This window comes from Equus caballus, chromosome 14 (assembly GCF_041296265.1).
Source record: "Equus caballus isolate H_3958 breed thoroughbred chromosome 14, TB-T2T, whole genome shotgun sequence".
NCBI classification, from domain to species: Eukaryota; Metazoa; Chordata; class Mammalia; order Perissodactyla; family Equidae; genus Equus; species Equus caballus.
The window spans coordinates 18,509,815-18,523,049 of NC_091697.1; the positions used below are offsets into that span (position 1 = coordinate 18,509,815).

Genomic DNA, 13,235 nt, shown 5'->3' on the forward strand with positions numbered 1-13,235 from the left:
ACCCTCCCCATTGTTTCACTGATGTCTTCTCTAGTTTTCTCAAACCTGTCAAAACTGGCTTTGGCCTCCAGACTTTGCGCTTGGGAGGGAACGCGCCTCGTGCTCATCTTCCCGCGGCGGCGCTCGGAGGCCTTCACTAACGGCACTGCCTGACGGTTAACTCGTCTACTGCCTCCGTCCCCCAGGCCTGCGGTGGCGAGGGCAGCCGGGTCAGAGAAGCGGAGGCCCGGGAGGCCAGGGGCATCGTCCCGGTCTCCCGCGGTCCTGCTGGACATCGCGAACGTCGCGGTCTCGTGCAATCCGCGCACGCGGGGCGCCCGTGGGTCACCTTTCAGCATCTCCGCCCGGGAAAGGGCTGTAACGGTGCCTACTCGGCCCTGGAGAGCGAAGCCGGAAAGGGCGGCGCGCGCCGCGCTGTGTCGGGGCCGCGACCCCGGGGCGGGCAGCGGGGCCACAGGGGCGGAGGCGGGTGTGGGACGGAGTCAGGGCGCGCCGACCCCGCGCGGGGCGGGCCCGGGCCGGCCGGCGGCAGGTAAGGGGAGCGGAGCACACACGCCTGGACGCGCTCCGGGCCCGCGGCCGCAGGGGAGGCCCGGCGGTTGCCGGCGGGCTCTAGGGAGAAAGGGGAGACAGACGGTGCAAGGGCGGGGAGCCTGTCCGTCAGGTCGGCCGGGAGCGCTGATAATAGACTGTGGGTAGTGGCAGGAGGACGGCCTCCTCAGGCCGGGACTGTCAGGCCGTCCCTACAGGAAACCGACTGCCGCCATTCCCCTCCCCACTGTGGCGGGGAACGTGAGAGCGGTTTGAAGGAAGACGCATGCGCATGAATCTAAAGTACTGTCTAAATCGCTGAGGCTCGAAGTTCAATAATTGCGACAAGGGCGCAGGCGCAAAAAGACCCGGCGCGTTTAAGGTTGGCGGGGCTGAACTCAAGACGCATGCGCGTAATAATACTGGCTGGAGCTGGGCCCGCTCATGAAATTACGCGTGCGCTCTAGGTCTGTGTGACGCAAGGGGGCGGGGCGGGCCCCTGGCTGCGCGTGCGCAGAGCTTGTTCAAAGGGCCTTATTTAGGTTGCGCAGGCGCTCGCTGGCCATTTCTTCTCAGCCACGCCGGAGTCCTGTGTTTAGGTGAGTGTTTCTTGCGCCGTATTCGCCGCCAGTTGTCTCCGAGGACGCCGTTTTCGGTAGCAGTGCGTGCGCCCAGACCTCTGTAGAACCTGGGGGTTTGGGCGAGGCGCGGGCCGCCGCTGGGAGCCGGGAGTGGCTCGCCGAGGCGCGCAGGGCGGCCGAGGCCTGCAGGCCCCGCCGCCTCTATTGTGTGAGATGTCGGAGGAGGCGGAGCGGAAGCGGCCGCCGCCATTTCCTCGCCTCCACGCTGGCGCCCGGCCGGGGCCCCCTCGGCTCGGGGCGCTGGTACTTGGTGCCCACAGAGGCCTCGGGGGCCGGCGGCCGGCGGGGAGGTGGTGGGGGTCGCAGTCGCCGGGGTTGGGGCGTGCGCGCCGGACCGGCTCTTCGGAGACGCCGGTGCGGCCGGTGCCGCGGGCCGAGGCCGTTGGTGGGACGTTCCGCGGCCTGAGCGTCGCCCCGCCTTGCAGTCCGCTCGGACGCCAGCACCCCCGCGGAGACGATGATGTTGGGCACCGAAGGCGGAGAGGGCTTCGTGGTGAAGGTCCGGGGCTTGCCCTGGTCCTGCTCGGCCGACGAAGTGCAGCGATTTTTTTCTGGTGAGTTGGCGCGGAGGACGGGGCGGCAGCGGGCGGCGGGAGGTGGGAGGTGGCGGCGGCGGCGGGAGATGGCGGCGGGCGGGAGGTGGCGGCGGGCGGGCGGGCGGCGGGCGGCGGGCGGGGCGCCCCCTGGCGGCGGCAGGCGGGGTCGGCCGCTCCCGCCGGCCGCGGTTGCGCAGTGCGCGTCGTGAGCGCCCCCGCCGCCGCCCCGGGGAGTGCGGCCTCGCCGGCCGGCCTGCACGCTCGCTGCCTTCAGGCGCTAGTTCTGCTGTGAAGGTTTTTCGAAAAGGGTGAGTGAGATTTCTTCCTCGGTCTAAAGGAAACTACGCAGAGGCTGGGCGAGTAACAGTGACGTTTTGAAGAGTCTTGCGAGTTGTAATTGCGAGTTTCCAATTTTGAAAGTACGTTCTCGACAAGGGGCGTTGTGCTTCGGAAAGTTAAAATGTCACTTCTTAATTTCAGACAATTTCCTAATCGAGATTGGGTAATTGAAGAGTTCTTGCTCCTCTAGTTCTTGGTCTGGCTCACTTTGCGTTTGAGGACACTGAAGCCCAGGGAAGTTTGCCTGTGTAGCTTTTACCCGGTGGGAAGGTTTCCTGAATAACCTCTGCCGAAGCGTTCTCGTTCTCATTAGCGTGAGACTAGGCTGGTGAGGGTGTTTGCAAGAAATGCACAGGCTTTGGAAGGACACGGTAGTGTTGCCTTCTGCCTGAGTGTAGCGTTGGTGCCAGGACGCGACCTGTAAGCGGGAACCCAGTGCGCCGGGAGCCCCTCCGCTGGGCGGCCCGGGTTCAGCTCAGCTGTGCAACTTGGAGCCTTTTAGCTTGGTAACACTGACCCCCTTTCAGGTGAGTGTTGCCCCTGCGATTTGGATTCGAAACAAACTGTAATGTTGCTGCTAGTAAGGTAAAACGGTCAAATGCCCCAGACGAAGACCTGAAACTCGGTATATTGAGGAAATGCCACAAAATCACAAAGTCCAGACTTAATTTGCTGAGAAGGTACAAATGTTTAATGGAGACACTTGGGTAGTGAGGACTTAAGACGTAACTTTGCTAAGAGACTGCTTAGAATACTGGATTTTTTTGATTGGGAATGTATCATCTAGGGATTAAAAAGGTTTGATCAGATTGGGACTATACCATCTAGGGAATAAAAGTTTCATTGGGAGAGGCTAACTGCCTAGTTAGTGAACAGGAAGCATCTTCAAAGTTGGTAAAAGTCTTGGTCATTCTAGGCTTCACAAATGATCTCCTTTGTAGTGGGGGCATGAGCAGGCGTTTCATCTGTATCGCCCAGAGGTGGTTTTAAGTTTTAAATTCTGTATTAACGGTTGTTTTCTTTCCAGACTGCAAAATTCAAAATGGGGCTCAAGGTATTCGTTTCATCTACACCAGAGAAGGCAGACCCAGTGGCGAGGCTTTTGTTGAACTTGAATCAGAAGATGAAGTCAAATTGGCCCTGAAAAAAGACAGAGAAACTATGGGACACAGATATGTTGAAGGTTTGATTTATGTTGCCCTAGTAACAGTAAATAAAACATTAAACACATAGAGATGTATCTTACCCCTTCTGAATTTTAGGTATTTGACCGCATGGAAATGGTCCTCTAAGGGAGTTTATGGCAGCTCTTCCTAGATTATCTAAAGACCCAGGAAATCTGAACTTTGATCTCTGACTTTCCAAAGTTGACTAATTCTAAGCACCTCTTTCAGTATTCAAGTCAAACAACGTTGAAATGGATTGGGTGTTGAAGCATACTGGTCCAAATAGTCCTGACACGGCCAATGATGGCTTTGTACGGCTTAGAGGACTCCCCTTTGGATGTAGCAAGGAGGAAATTGTTCAGTTCTTCTCAGGTATGTAGTCCTGTTTGTTGCTGAGCAGCGAGTTCTGGCTAGCTTCTGGCAACATGTGATTAAATAAAGTTTAGCAGCTTAGACATTTAAACAGGTTGTGAGTATGTGCAGATGACTTAATATTTTCTTCTTCCTGGAGACCTTCAAATAATTTAAGCCCATCTTAAAGGTGGAAATAAAGTACTTCCAAAATGCTAACTTTGCTTATATTTAGTATTATAGTTCAGAGTAGATCTTTGAGGATTGTCCTCAACAGCTTAACTACTTTTCCTCACAATGCTGTTCAGCAAAGTGTACTGCAAGTTAAAGGTAAGATCCCTTCACATTAGATTAGCGTAAGTTAGGTTGTGATTTCTGGCAGGTGTCTGTTGTAAGACACACTGGGTCGTGGCACCAGAATTGTCTCTAATGGTCTAATTCTCTTTATGCAAAAAAACCCCGTTATGGCAGCAACTGGTTTAGCCAGGGAATTATAAACTTAATGAAAGTCAATCTAATGTAAGAGTAGGTTGAATGTAGTCTTAGTATCTGAAATACAGAAAGTGTTTTGAAATTGTTCTGGGCCTAAAGTATTTGAATGTTTTTATGCTGAAGAGCTGATAAAAATTGCATGTTTAGCAGAAATGTTATATTGTATATTTTAAGTACTATTACTTAATCATGATGTGATAAACTGGAGTTAAGAACAAGAAATCCTTTCATGGTTTACTGTAGTATGTATGAAAATCTTGACTATTAGATGTGTCTCAAGTCCTAATATTTTGCCAGAATTTTTGAAATCAAGTCTGTTTTGTTTTTGTCTAAATTGGTGAGAATTGAATGCTATCTGTCAACGTTAAATATGAACATAATTTCATATCTTCTAGGAGAGTGCTTTAAGCCCTTTTTGTAAGCTTGGGAATGTATCCACGGAAAGGATTTTTCATAGACGGAATTTCCAGAAGTGAATCATACTACTGTTAGAGCATAAGAGTGCATGATTGTGTAGATCAGTTTTTTGTTGAAAGTTTAGATTGTATGTTTGTCAATGATATGACTTGAGCAATGTTTCAATTTGTATATAAAATGTTTGAACGTGTAAATTTGTTTTAAACTTTTTGAAGTTCCACTAACTTAAAACATTGAAATATAAAATGAGGTAAAAGGTGTGTCTTAAATTTCATAAAACTGTTTTACTTAATGCTTGAAACTATTAAATTCTTGTATAATTTTCTACATTAAGTTGCATAGATACGTATTCTTAATTGTTGAATTCTTAATGCATCCTGTGTTCATCGAGTTTTTTCTTGTATACTGTGACATGGGGTGTGTTAAGAATTGCGTTGTGATTTGTAATAATGGAACTTCATATTACTGCAATGCATATTTAAAGAGTACTTGTTGAAAGCATACCGTTCACCTAAAGTTAAAATTCTGGTTTATTTAAAGCTATAAGAAGAATCATTTCTGGGCTTGTGATGTTAATATTGCCCCCCTACTGGGGTTATTTGTCCTTGGGTTGAAGGGTTGGAAATCGTGCCAAATGGGATAACATTGCCGGTGGACTTCCAGGGGAGGAGTACGGGGGAGGCCTTCGTGCAGTTTGCTTCACAGGAAATAGCTGAAAAGGCTCTAAAGAAACACAAGGAAAGAATAGGGCACAGGTGGGGATGGATGGTTGGTTGGATTTGTCACTTTTCTTATGGTAAACAATTAAATCCATATTCTCTCTGCTTAGAAGGAAGAAATTAATCTATGACCTAGTCCCCATTCATTGATGTTTTGCCAACAATTCTCAAACTTTTCCTATGTCACAGTCCCATAGTGTATTCAGATGAAATTTTAAAATTGTCCCCAGTTAATTTGGTCGACTTTACAATTTTGTACGATTCCTAATTAACCCCAGTCAATGGAGTTGAGAGACTATGGCTTTAAAAAAATGTTAATGCAAACCTGGCTTTAGCTGTAATAACACCCACCTAGTAAATTAATATTACCATAAGAAAATGTGATACTTTCTGATCTTGTTTTTAAAGTTGAAATGCAACAAACTTTTTCTTGCTGTATAAATATTCTGCATATGTATTAATAAGCATAGCTTTCAAGAAATTGTCACAAAAGGTGTTATTCTCTTTGCTTGTGACTATTTTTCATTGAAGCATGCGCTTGCCTATGCTGATTCTTACTAAAAGCATAGGCTGGGGTGTTTATTGGCGAAAGGAAATGTGTAGTGTGGGCTAGACTGTTGGTGGAGGCTGGCATTTTAGCCCACTTGCTATACATGCTGCCAATGGATTTAAGACATGAAATGTTGAAAGTTGAGTGGAATTCTTTCCCTCCTGAAAATAATTTTAAGTACTCCTCTCTACCCCTAAGGTTGGGCGCTCTGCCTCAGAGGAGTGAGTTTTTTTCCTATGAAGTTTACATTAAATAATCTTAAAATTGAGTGATTTTCTGGTCATTGCCTATGCAAATATAAAAAATCTGGCTTTAAATATTAGTCAGTTTCATGGCTATGACTACATTGTTTTCTTGTGTAACTAAATACCTGTATGAAATGAACTAATGTTTTCTCTCCCCTCCCCATCCCCTTCCCTCGTGAACAATGCTTTAGGTATATCGAAATCTTTAAGAGCAGTCGAGCTGAAGTTAGAACTCACTATGATCCACCACGAAAGCTTATGGCCATGCAGCGGCCAGGTCCTTATGACAGACCTGGGGCTGGCAGAGGGTACAACAGCATTGGCAGGGGAGCTGGCTTTGAAAGAATGAGGCGTGGTGCTTATGGTGGAGGTACGTAAAGAATACGTAGGGGTCATCAGGTCTGTTGTTTCTGTACCTGGCTTTGTTTGATGGATTGTACTTTCTGTCTTTCAGGTTATGGAGGCTATGATGATTATAATGGCTATAATGATGGCTATGGATTTGGGTCAGATAGATTTGGAAGAGGTAAGGTAAGAATTAAATTTCTCAAGTGAAGGATATTTACACTCTTGTCCATCTAGACCTCAATTATTGTTTTTCAGGAATGTCTGATCACAGATACGGGGATGGTGGTTCTACTTTCCAGAGCACAACAGGACACTGTGTACACATGCGGGGCTTACCTTACAGAGCCACTGAGAATGATATTTATAATGTAAGTGCAAGATAAATTCACAAGTCATCTGTTTCAGTATAGCAGTAACAACTCGGTGTTCAGCCTACGTAGGTGAAAAAGCATAGCATGTTAGAGGTTTTATTTGTTTTTTGTAACAATAGATATTTGACTTGATTCTCAGAAATATGTTGTGTTTATATTTAGTTCTTTTCACCGCTCAACCCTGTGAGAGTACATATTGAAATCGGTCCTGATGGCAGAGTAACTGGTGAAGCAGATGTTGAGTTTGCAACTCACGAAGATGCCGTGGCAGCTATGTCGAAAGACAAAGCCAATATGCGTAAGTGTGATTTCAGTATCTGGGAGGCTCTGTCAACAGGTGGTCGTGTGACTGACGTTTATGATAGAGGAATAGTAAGAATGTGTGAGAAATTTGTTCCCTGATAGTACGTTAGTTCTTTGGGATGTGTTTTAAAAGTTTATGATTTTTAAAATTAGTATGACTGAAAGGGATTTGTTCTATGAACGCTGACTTGAAGTATGTCTTAATTGACAAACTTAAAGCAATTTAGGTGAATGTTTAAAACAAAAGGCTGGTTTTTGAAGCTTGGATAGTTAAGGTAAATCACTTGAGAAGTAGCTATAATTTTTTTTACCAAAAGTATTTGAAGTTCATGGATCTACTTGTTTAAGTGCTTATCTTGTTTTCTTTCACCAACATACATTTTCAAACTTTTTTTTTCTCATTTCAGAACACAGATATGTAGAACTCTTCTTGAATTCTACAGCAGGAGCAAGCGGTGGTGCTTACGGTAGCCAAATGCTAGGAGGCATGGGTTTGTGTAAATATCACTTTAGTGTCTTTTTTTTAAGCTAACCTTGTATACCTTTTCTCTCATTTCAGAACACAGATATGTAGAACTCTTCTTGAATTCTACAGCAGGAGCAAGCGGTGGTGCTTATGGTAGCCAAATGATGGGAGGCATGGGCTTGTGTAAATATCGTTAGTTTTTTTAAAAACCAAAACATTTATATCTATAAGTCGATTATATTAGTTAAGTTAATTTATATTTAATGAGCTTAGTATAATTAAGTTAGGCAAAGAAGTTTTGATTTGAATTTTGTGTCTGGCTTACTTAAATTCTTGAGTTATATAAAACTGCTTAGAATAGCTTTTAAGTACTTTTGGGGGAGGGGACTACAGAAGGAAACTAGTTGAATTGTCTTGAAGTATGATGTATAAATCTAAAATTGATATACCCAAATCACAGGATCAAAATAACCTTAAGTTTTGGGCATAATTAGGTGTTGAGTGATACCTGTGTATTGACATAACCTTAATATATCAAATTATGGGGGAGGGAACCTCCCACTAAATCCAGTTAAGCAGTTTTCATAGGGTCTTAGCAAAATGCCTCTACTTGTGGAATCATGTGGATTTAGTCCTGCTGATGTGTATACTGTTGGCCTTTTGGTTTATAAAATGTTTGATTAGCTCAAATGATGGATAGAAAGGTTAGTGTGGTCATAGATAATAGGCAGAAGGAGGCAGAGGGTTATAGTAATGTAAGATCAAGACTGGAAAATCAGATTTAGAATTACAAGCCCGGTACCAGCAGGTACCACATTACATAAAGAACAAGGTTCTAATGTTCTCTTAACTTAACAGCAAACCAGTCCAGTTACGGTGGCCCAGCCAGCCAGCAGCTGAGTGGTGGTTATGGAGGTGGCTATGGCGGCCAGAGCAGCATGAGTGGATATGGTAAGTGTGTATTTTTATATACTTAGAATAAGTTTTAGGCAGGTTTCTTTAGTTGGGGGAATATGCAGGCTCTTTTTTGTTGAAAATGGGTTATTAAATGTATGCTTTTGATCCTAATGTTACTGTTCTTAATAGCTTAATTTTCAGAACCAGTCATTGGGAGGGGGAAGTGTTCTGTAAATTAAAAATAGTCATTACTGCAGCTTGGAATAATGTCGAGCCAGAAAACATCTGCCTCCATTTATTAAAACAACAATAAATAAAGTAGTTCACTTTTTCTGTCTTTTGGTTAGCAATGATTCCATTTTAGATGGAGGGAGAATTTTACATAGTAGAATGGTGGTTGGGTTCAGAACCGTATTTATTAGACAGTTAACCTAGGATGATTTTATTTATTAACTTTTTTTCAATTGGTCTAAAAGAATGGTGATTTTGGTATTATAGTCTTACCCTACAAAATCCTTTTGCAGACCAAGTTTTACAGGAAAACTCCAGTGATTTTCAATCAAACATTGCATAGGTAAATATTTTCTCAAAAAATATAACTTAAATTCCCAATAGCAAATACTGATATGTTGTAATAACACTATCTCTATAGCAGTCGATGGCTCTGACTTAACTCCATGGAGGCTGCCATTTTGGGCACAGTGAGTTGCCTTTAGTCCAACTTTGTTGTCTCACTTCCTGCCCGCCATGAATAGGAAAAGCAAGAGACTGCCCCTGTGCTCCCTATTCATATATGCCATTCGATGGACACACTGTGAATGTTGATGGTAAATTTTTTTTAAAATGCCTTGTTTAGCTTTAAAAACAACATGAAGTAATTTTGCAATTTTTGAAAAACACTAGTTTTCCTTTAAACTTAATTTTCCATGTTGATCTTCAAGCATCCAATTAAATGGTAGCACAAGAGTCTGGCAAGTTGGTACTGCAGAGAAAAGGGGTTAATTGAGACTTGTTTGGAGTCGGGAGTCCCCTTTCCCAAACATGCTTCTCGCCACTTGGACAGCAGCCATTTGTACTCGTATACTTTTTAAACTTTTTCTTGGAATGCTATATTTCGTTTGACTGACAACCTGATAGCTTCTCCTGACTTGTCCAATCGATCTCTTTGCAGGCAGCCAAGGAGCAGTGAACAGCAGCTACTACAGTAGTGGAAGCCGTGCGTCTGTGGGAGTGAACGGAATGGGAGGGATGTCTAGCATGTCCAGTATGAGTGGTGGATGGGGAATGTAATTGATCCTGATCACTGACTCTTGGTCAACATTTTATAAAGAAAAAAAACTTAAGTTTAACAGTTTTGCAGTACAAGCTTGTGATTTATGCTTACTCTAAGTGGAAATCAGGATTGTTTTAAAAGACTTAAGGTTGAGTACTTTCGAGCACATTCATTCATCTAGGATGTAACAACTAGGTTGAGTAACTGTAACTGTTAAAACGATTTTCAGCTTTTCTCAAGTTAGTTCTCTTGTAGGTTGTCCTTAAGCAGTAAGTGTATTTAGGTTAAAGCAGTTGAATTATGTTAAATGTTGCTCTTATACCACATTACATTGAACACTGTTTGGATGCATGTTGAAAGACATGCTTTTTTGTAAAACTCAATATAGGAGCTATGTCTAAAATGAAAAGTGAAACATTTGGCATGTTTGTTAATTCTAGTTTCATTTAATAACCTCTGAGGCACGTAAGTTTAAGCTTTTTTTTTTGTTAATGGGGAAAATTTGAGATGCAACACCAATACTTAGGATTTTTGGTCTTGGTGTTTGTATGAAATTCTGAGGCCTTGATTTAAAATTCATTGTATTGTGATTTCCTTTTAGGTGTATTGCGCTAAGTGAAACTTGTCAAATAAATCTTCCTTTAAAAAATTGCACTTTGTCTTGTCTATGCTTCAGTGTCATGTGGACTGTTTCTTGGTGCTCTCTTCCTGCCTGGGGCATAGGTGACAGTGGCCCACGTCTCTGGCTGTGGCAGAGAGGCTCGGCAGTTGAGGCTGTTGTGTAGATATCTTCAGACTTCTCTTCCCTCCAGTGCAACTGAAGGTAACTGTAGCTTTGGGGCCCTTGTGGAGGGGCTCTGTGTTGGTCTGGCTGCACAGGACCTGATGTGAATGGCCTTTGACTTGCTAAGGTCGAAGTGCCCTCACTGCATGCTCTCTGCATGTCCACAGCCTTCGGGCACGGCTGAGAAGTGCCAGAGGCCAAGGGTAACTGACTGGGAGCTGCCCTTCCCAGTGATGGCATCATTTGAGTTTTCCTTATATGGGGTGTCTTAGAGGAGCTAGCTAGCTCACAGATGGCTTTCAGATTGAGGTTTCAGTCTTTATATTTTTTCCTCATGCCTAAAGATCAAGTCCATTTAAGAGCAAAATTGAGGGGCTGGCCCGGTGGCGCAGTGGTGAAGCGCGTACATTCCGCTTAGGTGGCCCAGGATTTGCCAGTTTGGATCCTGGGTGCGGACATGGCACCACTTGGCAAGCCATGCTGTGGTAGGCGTCCCACATAGAAAGTAGAGGAAGATGGGCATGGGCGTTAGCTCAGGGCCAGTCTTCCTCAGCAAAAAGAGGTTTGGCAGCAGTTAGCTCAGGACTGATCTTAAAAAAAAAAACACCAATTGATTCCCTTAACAAGCTAAATACCAAGTATTTCTGAGAGCAAAAATGACTGGTTTAAGTCAGTAATTGAAATCAATTTCTGTTTTGGTAGATTAGAATTCAAATGACCTTTGCTAGAAAATACTTGCAAATTGTTGCATTAAGCAGTTCTTAAAGGTGGTGTTCCAGAATTCCCTTCAGTAGCTAGACTGCAGTGTAACTGCCACTCGTTCATCATCCTTCTAGACTCAAAGTTAGCTGTATTGAGATTAGAATTTAGAATTAGAGCTGCAGATACAGGCTTGTGCTGTTTGAAGCCAGGTGTATGTACAGTTTTTACTCACGGAGAGTGAAGGTTTCATCCTAGCTGAGGTATGGGGAGTGGACTCTGAAACACAGCTGAGAGCCACAGCCGTTTCTACCACTAGGTGGCAGCATTGTGGGAAGATGTACATGAAGGCCTGCCGACCCTCCTGCCCTGCATGCTCTGAGGCCTGGGTGCACATCTGGCTCGGGCGGCTCGTGCTGCTCCACACACACGGTGGAGAGGTCTGCAGTTGGGCTGGGGATATGGAAGTCTTCCACTCAGAGTGCACCATGCAGCTTGTCTGCAGGTTTAGACAATTTTCAGGAGAGGCACCATTGTCAACAGTACTGTCCCTGATCTTGGCTGAGTTACTCCATGTCTATGGAATCAACATACTTGGCATCGGGAAGGCTCAAGGAGGATTCCTTCCCTGGGTCCTTCAGTTTTTTACATAAGGAACATCTTTGTTGAAAAACATGACCTGTTGGAGGAAGAGAAGGGACTAGAACTAGGAATTTAGGAAGTGAGGTTTACAACTAAGCTAATCCAGAATGTGGTTTTTGAAAAGTGAGTCCTAGAACCGTTTTGGTTCTTTGGAGCCTTGTGCTCATGGGCCATCACCATCACCTGGGAACTTGGGAATGATTTGTAACTTGAGGCTCCTCACCCCTGCCCCCAGGTATCAACCTTTGCGCTCAAGCTTGAGAGGCACTGCCTTAGGCCATCTGTCCCTCACTGCCCAGACCAGAGACAGGGTTCCAAAGTTCAGGTGCATGTTTGATGTCTGAGCAGAAAAGGTCTGTCTGCCATGATAAATGTTGGCACCTGGCACACGGATCCTTTGTGAATAATGCTTGTTGAAGTTGGTGCGTGCAGGGTGGGTGGGTGAGGTTGGGAGAAGGAAACGGATGTGCTAAAGGAAGAGCACCGAGTGGCGCAGTGGTGGGTGAGAGCATTCTTGGAGCACGGAGGTAGTACCCTGCTTCCTTGTTTGTACAGATGAGAGCTAAGGCTCCCCAGCAGGTTGGAGTCCAAACTGTGCACTGAAAACAAAGGACTATCTGATGCTGCACCAGTTTGGGGGTAGTGCAGCAGTACGTAAGCTTTTTGGAAAAAGCTACTCAGGTTAAGAGAGGGAATGGCAGGGGGTGGGCTTCTTTTTAAAGACCTGGGACTTGAGTTAACATCTGTTGCCAATCTTTTCTTATCCCCTCCTTCTCAAAGCCCCCCAGTAAATAGTTGTGTATCCTAGTTGTAGGTCCTTCCAGCTCTGCTACGTGGGACGCCAAAGCCGAGTGTGCCTACCCAACAACTTGGCCTTGAGGCTGGCCCCTGCCCTGTGCTTCCTCAATAATACGGTTTGAAAACCTGCAGTTTGGAAGGAACGTGACTTTGAAGCAGGGCACATGGTTTTGGAGGCAGGCTGCAGATTCCTGGTTTTCCAACCATAACATGATGTGCTAGAGGGAGCAGCAGGTGTGGAACCTGAGCCAGCCTGTGGGGGCACCTTCAGCAGGGAAAGGGCAGGTCTCCAGCAGGGCTGGAGGACTCAGACAGACCAGAGGACTGGCCGGAGGTGTGCGTCCACTGAGGCTGGAGAAGGCTGAGGACCTGCAGAGGGACAGACCAACTTGTCTGAACAGCATTACAGTGCTTGTTACAGTTCTTAACCTGAACATTCGAGGCCATTCATTGACTCCTGTCTGGGGCAGGGGGCGAGCATGCGCTCAGGGGGGCTCCAGAGGAAGGCTCTGAGCCAGTTTTCACAGGCCACCAACAGCACCCATCCTAGCACTGCTTTTGAAATTCAGACTGCTGGGCAGTTGCTTCCTCACAGGTGTCTCCAGGAGTGACCCACTGTACCCGCTCCCCATCACCTGCATCGTGATCATTTATATCGACTCCCTAT

The 13,235-nt window shown here is 45.5% G+C and overlaps 1 protein-coding gene across 9 annotated transcripts; it reads left to right on the forward strand.

Annotated features, from left to right (window-relative positions):
• The first annotated feature begins 494 nt into the window (after positions 1-494).
• On the forward strand, positions 495-10,054 carry HNRNPH1 (heterogeneous nuclear ribonucleoprotein H1). Of its 9 annotated transcripts, none has more exons than XM_023617037.2 (14): positions 495-1,130; positions 1,598-1,726; positions 3,075-3,230; positions 3,442-3,585; positions 5,090-5,228; positions 6,179-6,357; positions 6,442-6,513; positions 6,570-6,703; positions 6,869-7,004; positions 7,417-7,476; positions 7,569-7,658; positions 8,334-8,426; positions 8,897-8,946; positions 9,544-10,054. In XM_023617037.2, the coding sequence occupies exons 2-13, from the start codon at positions 1,630-1,632 to the stop codon at positions 8,944-8,946; spliced, it is 1,350 nt and encodes a 449-aa protein (XP_023472805.1). In that variant the 5' UTR covers positions 495-1,130; positions 1,598-1,629; the 3' UTR covers positions 9,544-10,054. The 9 variants fall into 9 exon arrangements, with proteins under 9 accessions (XP_023472805.1, XP_023472806.1, XP_023472807.1 ...); XM_023617038.2 differs by having other exon boundaries at positions 7,569-7,628; XM_023617039.2 differs by lacking the exon at positions 7,569-7,658 and having other exon boundaries at positions 7,417-7,506.
• Positions 10,055-13,235: the final 3,181 nt, after the last annotated feature.